This window comes from Typopeltis vanoorti, chromosome 1 (assembly GCF_054136105.1).
Source record: "Typopeltis vanoorti isolate ZY-2024b chromosome 1, IOZ_Tvanoo_1.0, whole genome shotgun sequence".
Taxonomy (NCBI): domain Eukaryota; kingdom Metazoa; phylum Arthropoda; class Arachnida; order Uropygi; family Thelyphonidae; genus Typopeltis; species Typopeltis vanoorti.
In genome coordinates, this window is record NC_143549.1 from 111,196,705 (window position 1) to 111,216,144 (window position 19,440).

At 36.4% G+C, this 19,440-nt stretch overlaps 1 protein-coding gene across 1 annotated transcript in view; it reads left to right on the forward strand.

Annotated features, from left to right (window-relative positions):
- unc79 (UNC-79 domain-containing protein) overlaps positions 1 to 19,440 on the forward strand; it is a 1,277,183-nt gene that overhangs the window by 425,388 nt on the left and 832,355 nt on the right. Inside the window, exon 20 of the mRNA XM_090395893.1 lies at positions 7,616 to 7,924. Within this exon, the coding sequence (XP_090252019.1) occupies positions 7,616 to 7,924 (309 nt within the window). The remainder of the gene's footprint in view (positions 1 to 7,615; positions 7,925 to 19,440) is intronic.

A 19,440-nucleotide genomic window follows, 5' to 3' on the forward strand; every position in this document is an offset into this window, starting at 1 on the left:
AATGTTGAGGAAACTGGCTATATGGTTACAAAAGGGAAGCTAGTAGTTTTCCAAGTAGACCACACATGACCTAATCTAATGATCTGGAAATGTGGAATGACCACATAAATTAATCCAAACCTTATGGCTTTTGTGTAGCTGTAAGTAATGTGATCTATGTAATGTGTCATAGATTGAGAATAGTTTAATCCAATTTGAAGATTATTAATAATTGGTGATCCAGTAGGTGGTGCAAGAGGGGAGGCAACTGAGTTGAGGGTATTGGGATGATGGTTCAATGGCTGATTTTATTCCTTGTTTTTAGAATGGATGGAATATGGATGAAAGATTATAGAGAGGGGATGTAGGATAGATGTTAATTCTGGAGCATAACTTTTGAGCACAACTGGATGCATACCATACTGACCAGCATCCCTACTGGTATGCAGGCCATAGAAAGTTCTTTTTCATTTGGTTATAAATTAAATTAAGCATTCCAATAAATTATATTCATGTTTAATCTTTATCAAAGTATAAGCAAACAAAGTTTTGCATGTGAAATATTTTCACAACTAGACTGCTTGTATATGGATCCTAATACATATAATCATCATCATTAAATTCCTGATATATACTCTCAAGGGGGTGTACAAGATATAATAGTACTAATGAAAAATTAACATCATTACTTGCTTACTTCCTATCTACAATTTTCCTCCAAATCAGTCTGTTAAACGTCAAGACTCCAATATTATCAGGTCTTATATTTCTGTCTTCTAAGGCAGTGCTTCCCAAACTTCTGGATGTCAGGGCCTCCCTTTGGAAAAATTAAAATATTTCACCGCCCCCTCGAAAAAAAAAAATAGTAATATAGACATAAATTATTATAATATTTATTGTACAGTATTTATATTCAATACAAAACATACACAGCGAATATTGCAAAAATCAAATGCAAATGTTACAATTTTAGCATCTTACATACACATTTGACATGGCACATTATCTCATATTTTTATGTAGATAGATATATTGTTATTGTACATTTGCAGTACAAGCACATGAAATGTAAAACGCTTAGTAATAAAACAAGAATTAAAAACATAAAAGAAGTTTAATAACAATTTAATGTGATGGATGTGTTTCAGTACTCTTCTTTCACTGCGCGTTATTCCCGCATCCTATGCAGGGTCTGCGTGTTACTTAGATGCGACTTCTTGTTAGTACCACTCCCAACCGACCTGTCGCCTAGCCTGCCGCTGGGGGGATATATTTTTGACTGTAGCAGCATATGTTCACGAGGCCGGTTTACCTGTTTGCGGGATGAAAAACGTCAGATAAACTGGCGGGAAAAAACCCTACTGCCCATGCCCAAGACTGGCTAACTTGGCTATGCCTGAAGAAGATCCTCAAGTTCCTCACATCTTCGACGGGAATTGAACCTGGGACACTCCTTCCCCAGGCATATGGTTGTGAAGCGCAAAGCCACTAGGCTAACCGCGTGGACGATGTGCTTCAATACTGCTACACCAATATCAGATGAAATATTTGAAACTGCAATTCTTAGATTTCTGCTTTGAAATGAAACTTATATGAATAAGCATATATTTACTAATATTCATTAAGCGCCAAAATATGCAGGAAGCAAAATTTGTGAACCCCCACCAATGTGTGATTTTTTTTTCCCATTAAAATATAAAAAATAACAAAAAAGAAATAATAAAAATTAAATACTACTTAGTCTTAAAAGATTTTAAATTTGATTTCATTATTTCAAGTCCCCCTCAACAAAACCTATGGCCCCCAAGGGTACCGCAGCCCACAATTTGGGAAGTGCTGTTCTAAGGCACTTTTTATTGTATCAATCCACCTATATATTGGTCTTCCTCTGGGTTGTTTTCCTGCCAACCTGGAAGAGAACATTTGTTTTGCTAATATTTCCTCTCCCATTCTATTTAAGTGGCCATACCACCTGAGATTAGCTCTGCTAATGCATTCCTGGATGCTGACAATACAAAATTCTTTCCTAATATCCTCATTTTTAATATGATACTGCCATTGATGCCATCTGTTCATGCCCCTAATCTTTCTCAGGACTCTCATATCTGCGGTCTCTAGTCTTTGGTCAAGTGTTTTACTTCTAACCCAGCTCTCAGATCATTAAGTTAAAATTGGTTTAAACACTATCTTGTATACAGCTAATTTAGTGTTTTGGCTAATTTCTCTCTTATTCCATATAAATTTATTCAGTTGACTTCCTACCATAACAGCTTTGTTGATTCTGTTGTCTATATCCATATTTAATTTACCATCTTCACTAAAAATCATGCCTAAGTAGCTGAAATGTTTTACTTGTTCCACAGGTTCTGCGTTCAAAACGCAGTTGACATTTTCAACGATTCTACCTATTTTCATTGTCTTTGTCTTTTTAATGCTGACCTTCATATCATATCTATTACAACAGTTATTCAATTTAGTCAGGGAATCTTGCTGACTTGTAGCGGATTTATTTAGAAGTATAATGTCATCTGCATAAAGCAAAGAACTGAGATTAAAACCTCCAATTTTGATATCAGGTTTAATACCACTTTCCTTCATATTGTGATCCATATAGATAATGAAATAGACAGGGGATAATGTACATCCAAGTCTGACACCAAATTTAACATTAAACCATTTTCCTGTACTTCCTTCAATTCTAACTGCTGATTTACAACTCAAATAAAAACTAAATATTGCTTGATATAATGCCCTATTAACACCATATAACTGTAGCGTTTTGAATAGCTTCTCTCTTGCCACCTTGTCATATGCCTTTTGCAAGTCTGCAAAACTTAAATTCAGATCTTTGTTATATTCCTATGATTTCTCAGCTATCTGTCATAAAGTGAAAATCTGATCCTGACAGCCTCTATTTGGCCTGAATCCAGCTTGTTCTTCACCAATCTTCTCTTCCACAATCCTTCTCAACTGTTTCTCAAATATACTTACATATATCTTACCAGGAAGATTCAGTGATGAAATGCCCTCTGTAATTCTCACATTCAGTTTTATTTCCCTTTTTATATATGGATACTATGAGAGCTCTACTCCAATCATCTGGAATTCATCCCTCTGTCCAGGCCTTTTGAACTATCCTGTGCAGCCACTGTACGACTTTGATACCTCCATATTCCAGCATTTCTGGTTGAATATCATCTGCTCCTGCTGCCTTTCCACATTTCAGGCTTTTGATGACTTTTTCTACTTCAAGTATGGATATGTATTCCTGACTGCATGCCTGGTCAGTGTTTTTTACCACTGTGCTGTCATCACTGCTTGTTTCATTTAGCAATTTTTCAAAGTAATTACTCCATACTTCAAGGATATCTTTTTCTCCTGTTTTCATGTCACCTGTATCATCTCTAATTTCTTTTACAGCACTCTTTCCTCCATTTCTGAACTTCTTCAACAACCTCCAGAATATCTTGCCACCTTCTTGATATTTATTTTCTATGTTCTTGCCAAAGTCCTCCCATGACTTTGTTTAGCCAGTTTTACACAGAGTTTAGCTTTCTTACATTTCTCTCTGTATTCTCTAAGAGCACAAGCTGACTTATTTGCCAGGAACTTTTAATATGCTTTCTTCTTTTCCTTCACTGTTTCTTTAACTTCCTGTGTCTGATTTTTCTATCCTTGCACACAACCTCACCACATGCCTCTCTGACTGAATCAATCAGTGTTTTATTCAGGTCTTGCCACTAAATTTCCAAGGTTTGGTTCCTGCTCTCAAACTCTTTCATTTTTTCATGAATAATATTTCTGTATTTTAGTCTACAGTTCACATCTGAGAGCTGCTCAACTTTTATTCTCTTTAAAACTTTCTTACATGTTCTTCTTTTCGATATGAAATTCAGTTTTTATCCTGCTCAAGACTAAATGATGATCACTTCCAATTTCAAATCCTCTGTGCACTCTGGTGTCCTGCACCAGTGGGAAACATCACTATCGATAATAACATAGTCAAGGAGACTTTTCTTACTCGTTGCCTCTTCTCTCCATGTGAATTTGTGCATATTTTCATGTTGGAACATTGTGTTAGTAATAACCAGTCCATATCCTGAGCTTAAATCCAACATGTATTTGCCATTATTAATAGCTTTGCTCTTTTATCCAAATTTTCCCAAAATATTTTTGTATGTCTGACAGTCATTTCCTACTCTGCTATTTAGATCTCCAACAAGGACCACCTTTTCCTTTTTTACTGTCATTTGCTTTCCTAAAGCCTCAAAAATTCCTCCACTTCTACCTTTAGTAGAACCTTCTGTGAGACCATAGGCACAAATAAGTCTCATTGTCCACTTCCCCATCTCATATTTGCCCACATCACTCTACTTGAGACTGTCTGCCATTCAAGAAGATTAGCCTCATATTTAGTGTTGAATACTATGGCTACCCCTTCTTTTCCTTGATTGTCATTGTCTCAATATAACATTTTGTATTTATTGCTCAGAATGATCTCACCAGTTTTTGTTTTTTGTTTCAGTGACCCCTATTATGTTGATCTGGTACTTATCCAATTCCTCAGCTAGCTCCATTTCTTTGCTATTCAGGTTTCTTATGTTGATAGTACTGATCTTGAACTCTGGTAATGTTGAGTTAGGGCAAGTTTTAGAATTTGTTCCAGTAGCTGACTTTTTGCTGTTTGCCCTGTTTCCCTGGCGAAAACAACGGGGCCTTGTTTATCTGGGTGATGCCCCACCTGGCATGAAATTCTGTCATGGTGTTCCATCATTTGAAATTTTGGTTTAAGCCAATAAGAATTGAATTTGGTTGGCTAAATCCCAAATTACCAGCTCATCCTTGTCCATTCAGTATCCAGGTAGATACCTAACAGGGTGCACCGCAAGAAGGTAAGGATTGGACAGTAAGGATTGGAAGTCTGCATTCCTTTTAAGGCTATGTGGAGGTCTCCTCTCAGTTATATAGCTTTGACCCTTAAGCACCCCCTAATGCATATGATTATTAAGCAGAAACCTTTATTGAGATATTGTTAAGGTGCTGGGGTATCTCTCCAAAATCCTCAGTGATCTACCAGATTTCTGTAAATATCACTGATATTTAGAGTGATCTGGATCCTTTGTAGTGATTCAGATCACTACAAAAGGTCAGTACTAAACTCCTCACTCCAGAACAGGAAACTCCGCAGTGGCTCCACTCAGTGACAGACTGAGGAAAAAAAAAAAAAAAAAGGCAAACAGAATTGCTCTACAATCTAGGAAGCAATCAAGTCCAAAGACAAAACTTATTAAATGTTGAGAGCCAGACCCAGAAGAGGTACCAAGGTTAACTCTTAAGTGTTCTGGCTAGATCGATTGATTGGACCTGTGGTTCTTTATTCCTTTGTGAGATTTGCAACGATATTTCTGGAATAGGATTCCAACTATTTCCCTACAAAGAGAGGACAAATTCTTCAAAAGTGGCTTGAAAAAGTTCCCTGTGAAGTAAGTGGAGTAGTCGTCTCACATTGGTGAAGAAATTTTTTTCCTACCTGAAGATGTTTGCAAGAGAATTCAGTTCACAACTTTGTTGGTTGAACAGCAAGTATGCTATCCACTTGGCTAACCAGGCTGATAACTGCTGAAAAAAATTTTCATTTTCAGATTATAACTATTTTATATAACCTATGAAAAATATAAAACAAAAATATAATAATAGATATGTTTACAAATTATTGCAAGCATCTTATTATAAGTATACAAATGTTAGATAATGTTGCAGCACTTTTGGTATATTATATTATATTATATGTAGCATGACTAAAGAAAGAAGTGGAAAGCAAGTAATTTTTATAGGAAAATGGATTTATTTATTTCTTTCTTTTAGGGTTACACGGTGATGAGCACTCATATTTGTAGATTTAGGGACTCAAAAACGCATGTGTTGAACAGATTATTTTATTAATTACAAATAAAATAAAACTTGATGTTTCGACCTCTATATCGAGGTCATCATCGGAAGAATACAACTGTATACAGAACCAAGCTACATGCTCATGCTTTCTATACCAGTAAACTAAATCTACGTAGTTAATAAATCTTTTTTCTAGCCTGACCTTTTCTAGTGATAGAAAAGAAAAACAAAAATAAAGAAATAAAATTATAAAAAAAAAAAAAAAATAATAATAATAATAATAATAATAATAATAAAAAATAATAAAAAAAAATAAATAAATAAAAATAAAAAATATAAAAAATATATGTTTTATATATATATATATATATATATATATATATTATAAATCGATAAATGCAACTACAATAAACTGTTAGAGTCCTCATGTATTAATATTCTGGATGGTTACAAAATGATTTCTTTCAGTTGCTATTGAATGTTCTAAACACTTCAAGTCACCAGGTTGTCTTCTTGTAGTGGGAATTTTTCTGATGCTGGTTTAGGATGTTATACAGGTTGTAGATGGGTCCTCCACATTCTTGAAATGGTGAGGCCATCATTTTTGTTCAGATTTGGGTTGTGTTTGAGCATTTCATGAAATGAAATGAGCATTTCATGAAATGCTCAAACCTGTATAACATCCTAAACCTTGAAATGGTGAGGCCATCATTTTGTTCAGATTTGGGTTGTGTTTGAGCATTTCATGAAATGAAATGAGCATTTCATGAAATGCTCAAACACAACCCAAATCTGAACAAAAATGATGGCCTCACCATTTCAAGAATGTGGAGGACCCATCTACAACCTGTATAACATCCTAAACCAGCGTCAGAAAAATTCCCACTACAAGAAGACAACCTGGTGACTTGAAGTGTTTAGAACATTCAATAGCAACTGAAAGAAATCATTTTGTAACCATCCAGAATATTAATACATGAGGACTCTAACAGTTTATTGTAGTTGCATTTATCTATTTATAATATATATATATATATATATATATATATATATATATATATATATAATATATATTTTTTATTTTTATTTATTTTTTATTATTTATTATTATTATTATTATTATTATTTTTTTTTTTATTTTTATTTTTTATTTTATTTTTTTAATAATTTTATTTCTTTATTTTTGTTTTTCTTTTCTATCACTAGAGGTCAGGCTAGAAAAAAGATTTATTAACTATGTAGATTTAGTTTACTGGTATAGAAAGCATGAGCATGTAGCTTGGTTCTGTATACAGTTGTATTCTTCCGATGATGACCTCGATATAGAGGTCGAAACGTCAAGTTTTATTTTATTTGTAATTAATAAAATAATCTGTTCAACACGTGTGTTTTTGAGTCCCTAAATCTACAAATATGAGGGATTTATTTATTTATTTGTTGTTGTTGCTGTTTGTTTCTCATACCCATCATATTTTGAATGGGTTTAAGCCATCAATAAAAATTGGTTTAGACATTAATACACCCAATTTCATTTTTATATTTGTGTCTATCATTTTATAGTTTATATTTTATATACCTTTTTTAAAAACGCTGCTATATTTTTGTAAAATATATTTTTATATACCCAATCATGTATCCGCTTAATTTTTATACTTATCATTTATATATATATATCTTATATACTTATCATTTATATCTTATCAGCCAACATAATTTATAGATAATTAATAGAGGTTTATTTTAGATTTTAACTCTTTTGGAAGTACCGGTCCCTCTGGATTTATTGTTCAAAATGTTCATAATGGGAGTTCATTCAATGATTACTGGCTATGAAATGACTGCAAATAAAAGTGATATAAGAACTGGAAAAGCAGAACCTGCTGAACATCCACAACAGATACCAACTGGTGTTAAAACTAAGCAGACATGGTCCCCATCAAGAAGTGCCCAAGAACAGTCTGATGCTACTTGTCCTCCAGATCCTGAGTATAAGTCCTGTGCTGAAATAAATTTGGCATGTTACATTCTTATGTTGGACATTTTAGTGAAACAGGTAAATTTGTCATGTTAATTGTAATATCTCTGTAAGTAATTATTTCAAAAGATGTATTAATAATTGCCTTGTCACTTAGTTTCTTCAACACATAGCTCACCAAATTCTACAAAGAGAGGACTCACCGAAATCTGTGTGGATGGTTAAAGACATTTCCACCATACAAGACATCCTTGACACCTTTCAGAAACAATATTATATATATATGCACATGTTTTAAGACAGTAGCACTATGGGAAGCTACAACACTTAGAACATTAGTGACTTTCCTATTTACATTCAAGACTGGCTTTCCAGACCTATTACAGCAGCTGAAGTTACCACAGCCTATAAAGAATACCAGGCAAGGAAATCCCCATGACCAGGTAGTCTAGGGATAGAGCAATATTGCGAAGCCCAAAATTTATTCTTCACATTCTAGTTATATTTTTTAATTCCTTTCTTTCTCTCTCTCTCTCTCTCTACGGATCACATACCAACTGATTTTTTTTAGCTGGTTGTACCATTCTCATTCCAAAGCCTAATAGAGATCATACCTTAGTTAACTGCTAGAGGCCTACTAAGAGAAATATGAGATGTATTGATAGGGCCAAGCCGAGCGCTATCCTCAGGCTGTACCCTTGTGTTGCTGAACTGTGTATGTTTGAGGTCACATAGTAGGTAATGTGATGATTTTGCTACAGACATGCTTTTGATGAGGGGAGGTATTATTCCCTTATCAGAAATTAATTTCTAACGTATTATTACTTTTCATAATGAGGCCTTGTATAGTGCGTGATGGTTATTTAGCTATGTATTGCATCAGCACGCTGTAGTCAACTGCCATGATAGTTGATGTTGCGATTTTATTGCCTAACACTTTTAATGAGGCTAGGCATTTTCACTGGCTACTTGAAAGATATTTCAGGATGATTTTTAAGTTAAGCTAAGAGAAATATGAGCAGTCTTGTAGGACAGAGCCAACAATTCCACCAGAATAATATCTGTTGGAAGTTAATGGGAAACTGATAATTTTTTCGTGGAGTTCACTGTGCTTGAGCATTTGTGGGACCACCCACTTAGAAAGAGTTAGCCAGTTATCTTTCAAGGCACCTAGGATCAAATATTACTAGGAAGGGATTTCAAAATGATATTTTCCTTAAGAGAAATATGAGATGTATTGCAGGATGGAGCTGACCTCTTTTAGAGTATTGGGGAGGATAGAAATATCTGTTAGAAGCTAATGGTAAATTCTAATGATAATTTATCCTGCAGTTAATTACGCTTCAACATTTGTGGAACCATCACTTGTTAGAAGGTCGCAGGGGAAAATATACTATTTTCCCAGTGACCTTCAAGTATATGGTATATATAAAGCCAAGGCAATAATATCATTACTATCATTACTACAAGGCAGCTGAGGTTACCAGGAAGATATTTCAGAATAATTTTTTTTTTTTTACTTAAGATATGGATGTCTTGTGATGCAGCTGACTTCTTTTTAGTATTAGGGAGGATAATAATAATTGTTGGAAGTTAATTGGAAACTCGGATTATCAGTTTCCCATCCACCATATATTATTATTTGGGAAGTTTTATGTAACCAGATTTATTTAAATCGGGCTGATTTTTAAGAGCAGCAGCAGATTTTAAAAACAGTCTTTCTCATTTAAATTTACTGTGATGTAGTAAATGATGAAATGCTCACTACATCATCCACAGATGTGGATGACATGTTGGGCATTTTGAGGGATAATGATTCGATATACATATCTTTTTTGAAATTTTGGAAAAATTGAGCAGAGTCTATGGACTTTGGAAACTGCCAGTGCTACAAGTTGAAATTACAATTTCTTTTGAAGAAGGAAATCTTGGTGGTATTTCCTTTGAACTACTCTATAAGAGTTGATTAATTTGAACAGTACAGATGAGAACACAGACTGATAAGAAAATAATAAAAGTCCTAATTAGGCACCATCTACATTAAGAGAGAGAGAAAGAAAGCAGGTATTAATTAGATCTTAAGATAACTGTATCCCAAATACCATCAGTATTTCAAAATATCATCGATATTTTGTTTTGGCTTTAAGTTGTTATGAGTCAGAAAGAAATATTGCTGGTATTTGGGAGACAGTTATCTAATTAATATCTGCTTTCTCTCTTTTCAATGTAAATGGTGCCTAATTAGGACTTTAGTCTTTGTATTGTATGTTACAGTTGTTCAAACTAGCCCCATTGTTATACCTGATTGTTGTTATTTCGTGTACTGTAACAAACTGTTTTTATGCTCTGAAGATGCTGGATAGAATACCAGCAAAATATCAGCAATAAGTTAATAAATAGTTATTTTCTTATCAGTCTGTGTTCTCGTCTATACTGTTAAAGTTAAAACATGTATGACGAACACATAAGCCTTTCTACACATTTGAGGATTCTTCACGGAGACGATATCGTATGCAAGACATGACAATACGATAAGGCAGAAGTTAAATTGCCGTGGTATCTGAACATATTAGCCTTCTTAAAGAGGTTCTGAGACACCAATACAATGCCAAACTGTGTCAAAATCAAAAACAAGTTTCACTAGTCCATAGCCCAGGTGCATTTACAAACCAGCGAGTTTAGCACTATCACAGAAACAGATAAACGATACTTGCTGGAGCTAGAAATAAATTCAATCATCAGAGCTCTACATAACAAACTATTTGATATATTAAACACGGAACTGTGGGATATCCTTAAGAACATCTCCGATGCAACACCTAAAAAAGAATTCATGAAAGTTAAAAACCGACACTAGAAAACATTTGAAATTCTCCAACAACATATTACTATGAAATGACAACGATTACAACACGATCGCATCATTGTGAATTTACCATCATTAACCCTAACCGAAGAAGCCACTAGTACATTAAGTCGAGGACACAATTTTGCAGTTATTCCCAAGCAAGTTCTAAAAGCCAAAATAATGGCTTCCATTGAATGGAGAATATATGACCTGCCTCCAGCAACAGCCAATAACATTCGTTTAGATATGGCCAACATCCTAATTCATTCTAGGCCTCCCAAAAATAATATCCCACATAAGTAAATCATTGCTCTGAAAGAGCTACACAATAATAACCACATTGCTATAACCAAATCAGACAAATGGAATGCACTGTGGGGTGATGAATTCAACAGAATATCACTTGCAGAGAGAGAGAGAGAGAGATGAGCTGAAAGAGCAGGTGGAATGTTTAGGGAATGAGATGAGAAGGGTGAAAGAAGAGATTAGGTGAATGGAAGAGACGAATATAAGGCGAATCAGAGTAGGAGTGAGAGAGAGTTATGATGGAACATCATTAGGGAATGATGGAAGAGGAGAGAATAGGAACAGTAGAAGAGAGGGAATGAAAAAGAGTTATGGGAATGATAGAAGAGGAGAGAATAAACAGTATAAGAGAGGGAATGAGAGAGAGTTATGGGAATGATAGAAGAGAGAATAGGAACAGTAGAAGAGAGGAAATGAGAGAGAGCTATGAGAATGGTAGAAGAGGAGAGAATAGGAACAGTAGAAGAGATGGAATGACAGAGAGTTATGGGATTGTTAGAAGAGGAGAGAATGGGAACAGTAGAAAAGAGGGAACGAGAGAGAGTTATGTGAATGATGGAAGAGAGTGAATGAGAGAATGAAAACAGTAGGAGATTGGGAAAGAGAGGAATGCAAGAGAGCACTGGCACCAGGGATAGAGTGACGTCAGGAAGGCAGGTAATAGAGAAACACATAGAGAAAGTATTAGAGGAGAGAGAGAGAGTGAGAGATGCATGAGAGCAATCGAGGAACAGGGTGGTAAGAAGTGTAATGTATGGGGTACTCAATGATCCATTGTGTTCAAGATAGGATGTGTGAGGAGTGTTTGCCTGGAGGAACGATAGAAAGTGTGGCTATGGCAATTAAGAAGGGTGAAAGGGTGGATGAGATGATTGTGATGGTAGGAACAAATGACTTGACAGGTAATGTAAATTGGACAGCGAGAGATATGAGATTCTTGCTTGAGGTTGTGCGAAAAAAGACAGAGAGAGGAAAGATAGTGTGTGTGTGTTGCCTAGGTATGATAGTGAAGAGCTGTAATATTGAATAACATAATAGCTAGAATGTGTCAGAAGAGAGGATTGTAATATGTAGATGCTTGGAGGGCATTTGAGGACAGAGAGGAATGTGAGGTATGTGAGAGACCGCTTGCATTTGAACGAGGAAGGATGTAGGCATCTGGAGAGATTGCTGTTCTGAATGAGTCGGTGTGTCCCAGGGTGGATGTTAGCAGGGGTGGCCTCTTGTGGGAATGGATACTTAGGAGAAGGGAGATGACATCAGGTAACGCTGAGCCCAGTAGAGTCTAGAGGGGATAATGCTGGGTATAGAAACAATGGCATTTTTATGCTTTACACCATTGCCAGGTGTATCTGGAATAAAGGAGAGGAATTGATGGCACTGATAGCATCAGCCTGGCCAAAGATTATTGGGATCACTGAGACATGGTTGACAGAAGAGGATATAATAATAGGAATAGAAGTAGCAGGGTACAATATTTTTTGGTAGGATAGGAAGGGAAAGCGTGGTGGTGGAGTACTGCTTATGATAAGTGATGACTTATGTCCTCTAAGAGTGGAGGCTTTGGAAGGCAGTGACATTAAGAATTTTGAAAGCATATGGAGTGAGGTAAAGGTTGGCAGAAGAGGATATTTAGTGGGGTGTTGCTACATACCAAAGAGCACAGAGGGTGGGGACCAGGAGATGTTTAGGCAGTTGAGCTTGGCAAGTGCAAGAAGAATGATTGTTATGGGAGATTTTAACTGCAGCAGTATAAATTAGGGAGAGGAAGTTGCATGTAGCAATAAGGGAATGGAATTTCTAGAATTCTTGAGGGACAAATGTCTTAGGCAAAATGTAATAGAGGGAACAAGAGGTTCAAGAGTTTTGGATTTGGTCATAGCATCAGAAGAGTTGATAATAACTGAGATGACATCTCTCCCACCAGTTGGAGAGCGAGTGACCATGTGGTTTTGACTTGGAAGATGAATACACATGCAGGAGTATCAAAAAGACGGGAACATATATGGAATTATAAGGCAGGTGATTATAATAGTCTTAGACATCAACTTGGGGAAGTTTCATGGAGGGAGGAATTAGAGGGATGGGATATCATTAGTGCTTGGGAAATTGTGAAGGAATATTTCTTAGCGGTAATAGAAAGCTGTATTCCACAAGTGAAGAAGAGGACACAATTTGGAGGAATGTGGATGGCAAACAATATGAAACAGGAACTGCATGCGAAAAAGAGGCTATGGAAGACATATAAGGAGACAGGTGAAGAGCAGATGCATAAAGAATATAAGACACAGGTCAGGAGAGTGACAAGGGAGGCGAAACTGGAATATGGGAAGAGATTGGCTAAGATCCAAAGAAAATCTTAGGGAATTTTTTAGCTATGTGGCCAGTAGGAGGAAAAATGACTGTGGAAGATTGACATTGTGGGATAAAAATAGGAATAGAATGACTGATGCAGAGGACATAGAGGAATTGTTCAATGAACACTTTATTGGAGTATTTCATCCTGGAGGAGTCAGTTTGAATACTAGAGGGATAGGACAGGTTCGAGGTTTAGAGGTGCAGGAGGAGAATATGTTCCAAATACTGAGAACTCTGGATGTCAGTAAAGCTGTGGGACTGTATGGTATTTCACCACGAGTTTTGAGAGAATGTGCTAAAACTCACAGCTCCTTTGACCTGGATTTTCAATGAAAGTCTGGCTACGGGAAAGGTGCCCAGGGAATGGAAGGAAGATAAGATAGTGCCATTGCAAAAGTGTAGAAGCAGACTGGAAGTGTCTAATTATAGGCCAGTTTGTGTGTCATCAGTAGTTGTTAAGATCATGGAGAAATTAGTGAGAGACCGTATACAGCATTGGGCAGATGAGGGTAACTTTATCTGTGAGAGTCAACATGGATTTGTGAAGGGGTGCTCCTGTTTTAGTAATATGCTAGCCTTTTATAATAAAGTTCCAAGAGCAGTAGATGAGGGAAAGGCATATACTGCTATTTTCTTGGATTTAGCGAAGACGTTTGACAGGACGCCACATGATAAGCTGATATTTAAGGTGCAAATTGTGTAAGGTGCAAGTTGGTCAATTGGATTCAGCATTGGCTCTCCGATAGGTATCAGAGAGTTGTGTATGGTGGGAGGCAGTTTCAAGGAGGCAGAGTGTTACAAGTGGGGTCTCAAAGGGCTCAGTACTGGGACGTGTACTGTTTAACTTTTATATCAATGACATTGTCAGTGGATTGCAAGGGGATAGTCAGTTGTTTGTGGATAATGTGAACCTGGGAAAGGTTATTAGTAATAGTGCAGATGCGGCAACCTTGCAAGAGGATTTGAATAAGCTTGACAGATGGGCAAATGAATGGGGATGTCGGTTTAATACAGCAAAATGTACAGTCTTGAGGTTTGGGACACATCGATGGGAAGCTTCATACTCTGTTGGTGGAGCTATACTGGAGAGAGTAGGGGAGATAAGAGATCTGGGGTTGATGATTGATAGAAACCTGAAATTTAAGGGTACATATTGCAAAGGTGGTGAAGGTAATACAGAGGATTGCTGCAATAATGAGAAGGACACTAACCAGCAGAGATAAAAGAGTTATCATTCTATTATATAAGATTCTGATCAGACCACACTTAGACTATTTGGTTCCCCAGGATTTGAAGGGGATAAATTAACTGTGGAAAGGGTATAAAGGTGTATAACAAAGATAGTTCAGAACTCTACAATGCTAGCTATGAGGATCGGCTGAGGGAATGTGTACTGCAGAGTTTGGTAGATAGAAGGAGAGGTGATATGATTGAGACTTTTAAGCTGTTGAGAGGTGGTTACAGGGTTGACACTGGGGAGTTCTTTCGCTTGGTTGAACAGCGTGGAGTGATGACAAGGGGCCATCCCTGGAAGTTACGAATGGAAACTGTGAGCAAGTGAGGAGTGGTTTCTTTGCATGGAGGGCAGTTGAACCGTGGAGTGCATTGCCTGATAGAGTAGCAAGAGATAGAATGGTCAATGAGTTTAAGGAGTGGTATGATAGACTTTATGTTTCCTAAGAGGGGATCTCCCATGTTGAGTCTTGATAGACTTTGTGTTTCCTATTAAGGAGCTCTCGCGATGAGTCTTTTGACTCCATGGAGGCCTGAATAATAATAATAATAAAATGCACACACGTCTTCAAGATCAGTCAACATACCAAATTATAGATTGGGATCCCACCAACTCACAAATGAATAAGGTGTGCAAATTATTGAAAAAAGACACTTCCTGGGCTAAAGAAACAGTTAACAAACTCAAGCCCTTCCATGTTAAAACACCCAGGATAAATGGAGCACCAAAAATTCACAAACAAGGTACACTCCTACACCCTATTGTGGATAGTATAAACAGTCCCACATACAAACTTGCTAGACATTTAGCTAAGCTACTAGTCATCCTCATAAACAATTCTCCCTCCTTTGTTAAAAATTCTTCCCACCTAAAAAGTATTTTAGAAAACCATACCTTAAAAAGTTCAGACATAATGGTGAGTTTTGATATCACCTCACTATTCACAAATGTACTGATAATCGAAACCCTTGATTTACTAAAGTCACACTTTCCCCCCTGATATATTTGAACTATTTAAATTCACAGTACAGGCAGGTTATTTTACATGAAAAGTGAAAATATACAAAAAATTAGATGGGACAGCAATGGACTCTCCCCTTTTTTCCCCACCCATTGGAAAAGCTAGTTATGGATATAGCCACTTTTGGCTATTCTGTGTTGATGATGTGCTGGCTATTTGGCCACATGGCCCAGACACATTGGATACATTCTTCAAAAAAAAAAAAAATCAGCTAATGCCTTTTTGTTCCCGTATAGGGAGTAGGCGAGGCCGTTTCACAAAATGGATACATTCTTACCGCATTTAAGTAGACAACACCCAAAAATCCACTTTACAATGAAACTGGAAGCTAATGACTTTCTGCCCTTCCTGGATACACTAATTACACGTCTTCTAGATGATTCCTTATAATTTTCAGTTTATACAAAATCTACACATACAGGGAAGTATTTGCACAAATAATCACACCATCACCCATCTCAACAGTATGGTATCCTAAAAACACTAACCCACAAAGTTAGAGCAATTTGTTCCAATGACAATTGTCTCGCTGCAGAAGTCACCTATTATCTCCATAAGATAGACAAAATGTGAAATGCTCCACAACTCCCCCCCCCCCCCCCACTGGTCTGCCACAGAAGACTACAACAGAACTGTCACCATCACAGGGCATATCTGATATCTGATATCCAGAGTGCTTAATAAACATCATCTATGCACCATATTCAAACTGTATGTCAAATTGGCAACTCTCATCCATTCACCCAAGGACAGAATCTCTTCTTTATCACATCCAGGAGTCTATGAAGTGGCATGTTCGTGTGATCGAGCTTACTATGGACAGACAGTAAGAACCGTGGGTATCTGCCTCAGTGAACATAAAAAATACATCCCACACTGTCGTTATGGCTAGTTGGGATTAACAGACCATGCCTTAGATACTCCTTGCATGCAGGATCAATTGGAAAAAAGTGCTACACAGAAGTCGTTAGAGAGATTGTTCTTGGAATCAACACAAGCCGTGAAACACACTCCAAACTTCGAGTATATGGCTATATAAATTGCCAAAGATTTGGGAGACAGTCACCTTAGACCTAATTAATACCTGCTTTCTCTCTCTCTGTTTTTTTTTTTTTCTCTTCAACATAGATGACACCTAATTAGGACTTAAGTCTTTGTGTTGTACATTACAGTTTCTTCAAACTAGTCACATTGTTATACCGAATTGTTGTTTTTTTGCATACTGCAACAAACTATTTTTGTGCTCTGAAGATGCTAGATAAAATACCAGCGAAATATCAGCAATAAGTTAATAAATAAAGTTCCTTTGCATAAAGGCGGCTCTAAAACTGTGGTTTTAGAGCTGCCTTTATGTTAATTACAGACTAATCACCATCTCGGGAGTGGTGGTAAAAGTATTGGAAAAGTTGGTTAAAGACAAAATTCAAGAATGGGTGGAGCAGGATATGATACTCTATAGAGGCCAACATGGTTTTGTTAAAGGTCGATCCTGCCTTAGCAATTTATTAACTTTTTATAATAGAATGACATCTGGGTTGGACAAAGGAAATTGCTACACAGTGGTACTTCTGGATTTTGCTAAGGTGTTTGACAGGATACTGCATGGAATACTGTTGTGCAAATTGGAGTGGATGGATACTAAACTGGTATATGGATAAGAGAATGGCTCAGAGAGAGAGATACCAGAAGGTGGTGTATGGAGGAGCAGAGTCCAGGATGAGGCAGGTGACCAGTGGTGTGCCTCAGGGCTCTGTCCTTGAGCCATTATTGTTTAATTTATACATAAATGATATAGGAAATGGCTTAAAGGGAGATATTGAGTTGTTTGCCAATGATGCAACTGCAGTAAAAATCAAGCTGATGTTGAGAGTTTGCAGGATGATTTAAATAAGCTGGCAAAATGGGCAAAAGGTAATGGATGTTAGTTCAATGTGGAAAAGTGTAAAGTTATGCATTTTGGGATTAAAAGATTACCAGCTGTGTACTACATTGATGGAACGGTACTCCAAGAGATTGATGAGACTAGAGACTTAGGGGGTATTGGTGGATAGGGAGATGAAGTTCAGGGGACACATTGCTAAAGTGTCCAAGATTGCACATAGGATTACTTGGTTATTGAAGAACACACTAACATCAGAGATAAAGAGATTATTATTCCCCTTTATAAAGCATTGATACTTCCACATTACTATGCTCAGGTCTGGTCACCTGGATTCCTTGGAGATGAGGAAGTTGTGGAGAAGGTTCAGAGGAGAGCGACTAATTTGGTGAGTGATGTAAAAAATGCTCCCTACATTGAAAGATTGAGAGCTTGTGGATTGCTGAGGTTGGTTGATAGGTGGAGAAGAGGGGATATGATAGAAACATTTAAATTACTAAATGATTTTTATAAGATTGACGCAGGGGAAATGTTTCAGCTGTGTGATAGTGATGGAAGAACAAGAGGTCATCCCTGGAAATTAAGGAAAAGTATGGTTAACAAGGGTGTGAGAACGAGGTTTTTCACCTGGAGAGTGGTAAATGAGTGGAATGCATTGCCTGTCTCAGTTGTGTGTTCTTCATTTGTAAATGAATTCAAGAAGAGATATGATAGATATTGTTTTGATAGTTTGGGTCTCCCACGATAAGTCTACTGACTCCATGGAGATACCTGTAATAATAATAAATAGTTATTTTCTTATCAGTCTGTGTTCTTATCTATACCTTTTAAAAATTAATCGACATGTATGACAAACATATAAGCCCCTTTTTACATGTTTATTCTATAAGAGAGAGAGAAGGAAAAAAAAGAGCATCTCACCATTACAGCAATCCCTCGATTAATGCACCTAATGTGTTCTGAAAACGCACTAATCGAATGTAATAACTTATGGGAAAAAGTATAATTTGTTCCACACTTTGTAGAGCTTCACTTGGCTTGGTGCCAAGAATAGTCAATTCATGCTGAAGGAGAGAAAGAAATGAAGGATGTATGAATTGGTCGCCAACACATGAAATCATGTGCTTTATAGATAAAATTACCCAACTGTTATACAAGCAAAACAGTTACCACTTTAAAAACTACAATGATCATTAAAGAGAAGTTAATTTTCCGACGTGTAATAATAATCCGTGTAATCAATCCGTCATCCCAGAAGAAGGATTGATTACCCTATGATCGGAATGGATTCTTCTTTTTGTGACATACGCAGAAGTGTTGAAGGGTCTCGAATCTGTGGGCATACTATAGCAGACGACATAAATTTTGGCAGTAAAAATTTGGAACATAGTATACATAGTGTACATGGAAGTAGTATAGTATGCCATTAAAAATAACTTTGTAAAATGTTTTAAATCGGTAACTAAATTATTTCATTTTGGTGAGTGATTTTTTAAAATAGTTTCCATAAAAATGTATAGATAGAAAATTTTTAAAATCTGTAACATTTATTTTTAAGATGTATATGGGTGCACTAATCGAATTTTAGAGATGCACTAATCAAAAACATACTAATTGGGGGGCGCATTAATCGAGGGATTACTGTACTTTGAATTGTCTTCTCCACCTGTCCAGTACTACCTGAAAATTGCATTCTTAGAAAGGCCACTTTTCTTTTCTTTTAAGCTATAGTATTTAAAACAATGATATTTTCAGGTCTGCTGTACGTAATAAATATTACAAAAACCTTAAAACAATTTAAAGGCAATTTTTCATGTTGTGCACATATACAGAATGTGGGTTGGTCAACTTGTTGGTAAACAGATTAGTCCTCAACAAGTGGATAAAGTTGCAACTGCTGTCATGAAACATGGAATGAATAATGCACAAGGGGTCCAGTAGTGCTTGA